Here is a 7,500-nt window from a genome sequence, read left to right as displayed (position 1 = left end):
GTAAACTGATTATTCATAGAATGACTATTCATCTATTGTATTTTCATTCAAATAGGGGGCAGGAAGGCTCTATGGAAAAGTGGTGGTTCAATTCGATGTTGTCTAACGGGGAGTTAGAACACTGGCGTGGGCTAAGTAAATCAAGGGGTAGCCTTGGTCATCCTATTGGAAATACCAATGGAAGTGAGGACCCCATTATAAATGATACGGATAAAAACATTCATAGTTGGAGTGATAGTGGTATTTTGAGTTCCAGTCATGTTGATCATTTATTCGGCGCCAGGGACATTTGGAGTTTCATCTCTGATGACACTTTTTTAGTTAGGGATAGTAATGGTGACAGTTATTCCGTATATTTTGATATTGAAAATCGGATTTTTGAGATTGACAATGAGAGTTCTTTTTTGAGTGAACTAGAAAGTTATTTTTCTAGTTATCTGAATAGCGGGACTAAGAATGACAATCGCGACTATGATTGTTACATGTATGATACTAAATATGATTGGAATAATCACATTAATAGTTGCATTGATAGTTATCTTCGTTCTGATATCAGTATTGATAGTGACATTTCAAGTGGTAACGATAATGACAGTGATAGTGACATTTATGGTTACATTTTTAGTGAAAGTTTAAGTGGTAATGACAGTGAGAGTTCTAGTATAAGAACTGGCGGTAATGACAGTGATTTCAACATCAGAGGAAGATCTAATGATTTCGATATAAATCAAAAATACAAACATTTATGGGTTCAATGTGAAAATTGTTATGGATTAAATTATAAGAAATTTTTTCGATCAAAAATGAATATTTGTGAACAATGTGGATATCATTTGAAAATGGGCAGTTCAGATAGAATTGAACTTTTGATTGATCCGGGCACTTGGGAACCTATGGATGAGGACATGGTCTCTATCGATCCCATTGAATTTCACTCGGAAGAGGAACCTTATAAGGATCGTATCGATTCTTATCAAAGAAAGACAGGTTTAACTGAGGCTGTTCAAACAGGCATAGGTCAACTAAATGGCATTCCTATAGCAATTGGGGTTATGGATTTTCACTTCATGGGGGGTAGTATGGGATCCGTAGTAGGCGAGAAAATCACCCGTTTGATCGAGTATGCTACTAATAGATCTCTACCTGTTATTATGGTGTGTGCTTCTGGAGGAGCACGCATGCAAGAAGGAAGTTTGAGTTTGATGCAAATGGCTAAAATATCTTCTGCTTCATATGATTATCAATCAACTAGAAAGTTATTCTATGTATCAATCCTTACATCCCCTACAACCGGTGGAGTAACAGCCAGTTTTGGTATGCTCGGAGATATCATTATTGCCGAACCAAATGCCTACATTGCATTTGCGGGTAAAAGAGTAATTGAACAAACATTGAATAAGACAGTACCCGACGGTTCACAAGGTGCTGAGTATTTATTCTCTAAGGGCTTATTCGACCTAATCGTACCGCGTAATCCTTTAAAGGGCGTTCTGAGTGAGTTATTTCAGCTACATGGCTTCTTTCCCTTGAATCAAAATTCAAAACACTAATCTCAATTATTTGTAACGAACTTTAGTTTATTGGAATCAAAGTCACAATAAGAAGAATGGAGTTTTCTTTGGTGACATAAGTTCAGTTCTAGAATCAGAAGTTTCAGATAATGACTTTTCATTCTTTTGTACGGATCTAATCTATTTTTTTTTCCTACCCCTATTACTGATTACTAATCAGTAACCCTCTTTCAACAGGAGAAAAGAGTGAATTCTTGCTTTCGTGGAATAGAATTTCAAAATGAAAATAAAAAATCAAAAGAATTCCATGTTTTTTATTACTTCTTACGCATTACCATTACATTAATACTATTAATTAAATTAATAGTATTATATTAATATATGGAATATAGATAAAATCTATAATCCTATAATCAAAGTGTTGCATCTTTCTATATTTCCTTCAGATTTCTATATCTCCCGAGAACCCACATTTTGTATTGTACTATGAATCCCTGTCGGGTCGAATCCTAACAAACCCTTCAGTAACTCGTAAGAAACTCTTTATTAGAAGATTAAGGGCACAAGAACAACAATACAATACAATAATAAAGCGGATTATATGTATTTCGTGTGGAGTCGTATAAACACGCTTATTTAGTTCTACATTTGTTGTACTTCTTATTATATACTTAATAATACTTATAATATAATATATAATACTTATAATTTAATTCACATACTTATTTTATTATATCTTTATAAGAGGTACAAATATTAAATCGGGGTACCCATTCTATGACAGATTTAAACTTTCCCTCTTTTTTTGTGCCTTTAGTAGGCCTAGTATTTCCGGCAATTGCAATGGCGTCTTTATCTCTTCATGTTCAAAAAAACAAGATTGTTTAGGTTCAGTGGGACCAAATCTAATCAATCAACACTTGGACTTGGATCATAATACAGATATCTATTTAGTAGAATATGGTACCACGTCTGGTCTGGATATGGTTCCTTTCGAACACAAAAAAAAAAAAAATCTTATGCATGCGGATACATGATATATGAAAAAATGCATATATATGCAGTATAGCTTTTTTTTAAGAAAAAATACATCAGTGGAAAAATGGAAAGTCAATGTATCTATATGTTATGTAGATATACATTGTGGGATCGTATGAAGAAGATGTTATTATTTTACATCTACCCAATTTGATGAATTACCCCTAAGGGTTCACATCATAATAGTGCTAGTTGATGAGAGTTACTTCGGGACAAAAAAAATAGTAAAGTCAAATTTAAATTCATTTGGCCTATTCTCTCAATTCCAATAGAATGCAACTGGATCTAATATGAACTGGCGATCAGAACGTATATGGATAGAACTTATAACAGGGTCTCGAAAAATAAGTAATTTCTGCTGGGCCTGTATCCTCTTTTTAGGCTCACTAGCATTCTTATTGGTTGGAACTTCCAGTTATCTTGGTCGGAATCTCATATCTTTGTTTCCGTCTCAGCAAATAATTTTTTTCCCTCAAGGGATCGTGATGGCTTTCTATGGAATAGCCGGTCTGTTCATTAGTTCCTATTTGTGGTCCACAATTTTGTGGAATGTAGGTAGTGGTTATGATCGATTCGATAGAAAAGAAGGAATAGTGTGTATTTTTCGTTGGGGATTTCCTGGAAAAAATCGCCGCGTTTTTCTACGATTCCTTATGAGAGATATCCAGTCAATCAGAATGGAAGTTAAAGGGGGTCTTTATCCTCGCCGTGTCCTTTATATGGAAATTAGAGGCCAGGGAGCCATTCCCTTGACTCGTACGGATGAGAATTTGACTCCACGAGAAATTGAACAAAAAGCTGCTGAATCGGCCTATTTCTTGCGCGTACCAATTGAAGTATTTTGAAATGAATTGAATAATGAATGCTTTCCCGGCATGAGATAAGAAAGGCAGGAATCCCCTTTAACCTTTAATATAATAGAATCTAACTGATAATAGAATCTAACTGAACTGAAGTTTCTTTCAAGGTGTTGATTCGAGCAAAACACGTTATATTCTATTTCCCCATTATATTCTGGTCTAATACCACTGTCACTGTGGCCCATAGAATAAAACAGGTGGACGTATATGGAACAACCATAATAATTAAATTGTTGTTCACCAAAACTATTTTTTATGCTTTATGCATATGGGACTCAACCCAATTCTGTTATGTTAGACTAGTAACAAGTCTAGTAAGTATGTATTCATCATACATATCAGAACAGAACATTTCGGAATACAGTACAGAATTTTTATTTTTAGACCCAATATTTCGTTGAATTGATACGTTAGATACAGACGGATGTAAATTATCTCTCTTTTTTTTCAATCGATTTTGATCCTTTCTTTTGCTCCTTGAAAAGGATTGCATCTTTCATAAACATCCAATTTATCTCGGGTTTCCCACACATTTTTGATTTCACCATCAATATTCTTCAGAAATATCCCCTCAATTATTCCCGCGGTGCGGGCATCTAGTGAAACATTTTGGAATAATTGATTGATCCAAGGGGAGTTCTTTCGTCTCGAAACCCGACTAATACTCATTACTTGAAGTGTGAATTGGGTCTTTCGGGCACTCATCGAAAGAAACAAATGAAGATGCAATTCAATTGGTGTAATTTGACCAATTTAGATATCTGAGATATCTGGGAACTTACTCATTTATTCATTTGGGGCAGACTTTTTATCTTTAATTCTAACTTCCATTTCTATACCCCTTCTAGATTCAAAGACTAAATAAAGAATTCAAATAATCAAATAAAAAAAGACGGATCCATAGGTTACATACCTTGTTATAGAACTCATGCTTCATAGAAATATCAGACGGAGTCGACGAATGAAGTAGGTTCATTAACAATTCACAGAACAAAAAGTGTCAAAAAAAAAGCATTGACCCCTCTCCCATATCTTGTATCTATAGTATTTTTGCCGTGGTGGATCTCTCTTTCATTTAATAAAAGTCTAGAGCCCTGGGTTATTAATTGGTGGAATACCAGGCAATCCGAAACTTTTTTGAATGATATTCAAGAGAAGAACATTCTAGAAAGATTCATAGAATTAGAAGAACTATTTCATTTGGATGAAATGATAAAGGAGTACCCGGAGACACAGATACAAAAGCTTCATATAGGAATCCACAAAGAAACGATACAATTGGTCAAAATATACAATGAAAATAATATCCATATTATTTTGCACTTCTCGGCAAATATAATCTGTTTCGCTATTCTAAGTGGTTATTCTATTCTGGGTAATGAGGAACTTGTCATTCTTAATTCTTGGATTCAGGAATTCCTATATAACTTAAGCGACACAATAAAAGCTTTTTCTATTCTTTTATTAACTGATTTATGTATCGGATTCCACTCGCCCCATGGTTGGGAACTAATGATCGGTTCGGTCTACAAAGATTTTGGCTTTGCTTATAACGATCAAATTATATCTGGTCTTGTTTCCACTTTTCCAGTTATTCTAGATACAATTTTGAAATATTTGATCTTCCATTATTTAAATCGGGTATCACCTTCACTTGTAGTGATTTATCATTCAATGAATGAATGAAGAATTCATTTGACCCGCGGCTATCAATCAGATCATAATGTTACTTCGTACATAAACAAACCTTTTTTTTTTAATCTGACTCACTTTATACTTCTACCCGTGCAGGGGGTTCGACTCCTCCTATATTCCAGTACAATGGCAGAATCGTGGGTAGGGAACTAGACTAGCTACCTACCTAATTTATTGTAGAAATTTAAGGGATCAATGATTGGACCATGCAAAATAGAAATACCTTTTCTTGGATAAAGGAACAGATGACTCGATCTATTTCTGTATTGATCGTGATATATGTAATTACTCGGACATCTATTTCAAATGCATATCCTATTTTTGCGCAGCAGGGTTATGAAAATCCACGAGAAGCAACAGGGCGTATTGTATGTGCCAATTGCCATTTAGCTAATAAGCCCGTGGATATTGAGGTTCCACAAGCTGTGCTTCCTGATACTGTATTTGAAGCAGTTGTAAGAATCCCCTATGATAAGCAACTGAAACAAGTTCTTGCTAATGGGAAAAAAGGGTCTTTGAATGTGGGGGCTGTTCTTATTTTACCCGAAGGATTCGAATTAGCTCCTTCCGATCGTATTTCTCCTGAGATGAAAGAAAAGATGGGCAATTTGTCTTTTCAGAGCTATCGCCCCAATAAAAGAAATATTCTTGTGATAGGTCCCGTTCCTGGTCAGAAATATAGTGAAATTGTCTTTCCCATTTTGTCCCCGGACCCTGCTACTAAAAAAGACGTTCACTTCTTAAAGTATCCCATATACATAGGTGGGAACAGAGGAAGGGGTCAGATTTATCCCGACGGGAGCAAGAGTAATAATACAGTCTATAATGCCACAGCAGCGGGTATAGTAAACAGAATAGTACGTAAAGAAAAAGGGGGATATGAAATAACCCTAGTTGATGCGTTGGACGGACATCAAGTGGTTGATATTATACCTCCAGGACCAGAACTTCTTGTTTCGGAGGGTGAATCCATCAAGCTTGATCAACCATTAACAAGTAATCCTAATGTGGGGGGGTTTGGTCAGGGAGATGCAGAAATAGTACTTCAAGATCCATTACGTGTCCAAGGTTTGTTGTTCTTCTTGGCATCTGTTACTCTGGCACAAATCTTTTTGGTTCTTAAAAAGAAACAGTTTGAGAAGGTTCAATTGTCTGAAATGAATTTCTAGATTCCCGGATTCATCAAGTTGGTAAAAAGAGTCGAATTTTGATTAATCGATGCAATTGCAATTATGTATGATCCAAAAAAAAGAGAAAGGCCCTTTTTCTTTTTGCTTATTTTGTTTACACTCTTTTTCTGAGAGATGTTGGTAATTCCTTGTATACGCTCGCGAGTCTAGTTACTAGTAAAACTAGATATATCTTTTTTCGATCAAGATTGGAGTGTTGTGACTATGCTAGGCCTCCTATTGCCGGGTTGTAAATGCTCTGCAATGCATCAATATTATTTTATTCTATTGTACCTAATAGAATCGAATTCTAATGGATAATATAGCATTTAGCATTTAAGTAGAAGGAAAATATAAGGCAAGGTATAAATGAAAGGGACAAATGATTCTAGGAGGGGTTACTCGTCTTCCTAATTTTCCACACAAGAGAAAGGTAGAAAATTCCTTTTCTTGTGTGGAAATAATAATGATTCCTGATTTAGTTCGTTAAAGATTACTATTTTCTTGTCCAGGTGTATTGGAACGAACCGAAGAATTTCTAAATGAAAAAAAAAAAGGGGGGGGGGGGGGGGTTTTCGCCGTGATGAGATATTAAAAATAATGATTTTTTTATATACAAAAAAATTAAAGATTTCTGGTTTCTTCGGGGAACATTAAGCACTTTGAATTTTTTTTTTCTTTTTCTGAAGTAAGGTTCAAGTGGTATAGAAAGGATGTCTCATCCGTAGAAATAATATTGTGGCATCCAGGAAATCAATTAATTCCTTCTTTCTTCTTGCTTCGGAGGAGTCTGCATGGGGGTCGAATATTATGAATCAATGGATTCAATTCTTCAAAAGCATCATCATAAGGGAAAGAACGCAGTGGTTTGAAACTTGGGATGGGAGCAAAGGACCCATTTTGTCATTTCTACGAAAAAATAATATGATTATATTGACTGAATTAATTTACAATTAAAATTTACAACTTTTTTATGTTATGGAATGAATGAATGTCTCGCTCGAAGGGTAAGAACTCAACAGGACCTTGCTCCTCTTTGTTTGTCTGATTCGAGGAGCAAGGTCCTGTTGAGTTCTTACTTTTTCATGTCTACAATCTGGTTCATCCGATTACTATAGTGACGAGCCCAATCCAGAATATGAACCATAAAAGAAAATACCTATTAAACCAATCACAGGAATACCAGTTACAGTACCTATCAACCAAAGAGGAATCCTTCCAGTAGTA

At 35.1% G+C, this 7,500-nt stretch overlaps 1 protein-coding gene across 1 annotated transcript; it reads left to right on the top strand.

The window, feature by feature from the left end:
• Positions 1 to 2,839: 2,839 nt before the first annotated feature.
• Positions 2,840 to 5,100, top strand: LOC137957996 (potassium/proton antiporter CemA-like). Its single transcript, XM_068805233.1, has 4 exons — positions 2,840 to 3,056; positions 3,105 to 3,385; positions 3,517 to 3,606; positions 4,349 to 5,100. The coding sequence occupies exons 1-4, from the start codon at positions 2,840 to 2,842 to the stop codon at positions 5,093 to 5,095; spliced, it is 1,335 nt and encodes a 444-aa protein (XP_068661334.1). The 3' UTR covers positions 5,096 to 5,100.
• The last annotated feature ends 2,400 nt before the right edge of the window (positions 5,101 to 7,500 follow it).

This window comes from Aristolochia californica, unplaced genomic scaffold (assembly GCF_029961685.1).
Source record: "Aristolochia californica isolate CCGP_79_NKW_82.1479 unplaced genomic scaffold, dmAriCali1.0.hap1 SCAF_265, whole genome shotgun sequence".
In the NCBI taxonomy this organism is placed as follows: Eukaryota; Viridiplantae; Streptophyta; class Magnoliopsida; order Piperales; family Aristolochiaceae; genus Aristolochia; species Aristolochia californica.
The sequence above is the reverse complement of the archived record's forward strand: the minus strand, read 5'-3'. Positions and strand labels throughout refer to the sequence as shown.

What these genes read in the sequence shown, in the direction of transcription:
- LOC137957996 (XM_068805233.1), top strand. Translation starts at nt 2,840, where the DNA reads ATGAACTGGCGATCAGAACGTATATGGATAGAACTTATAACAGGGTCT. An exon ending in GGCTTTCTATGGAATAGCCG is followed by an intron (nt 3,057 to 3,104) that starts GTCTGTTCATTA and finishes TGTGGAATGTAG; the next exon opens with GTAGTGGTTATGATCGATTC. An exon ending in TGGCCCATAGAATAAAACAG is followed by an intron (nt 3,607 to 4,348) that starts GTGGACGTATAT and finishes CATGCTTCATAG; the next exon opens with AAATATCAGACGGAGTCGAC.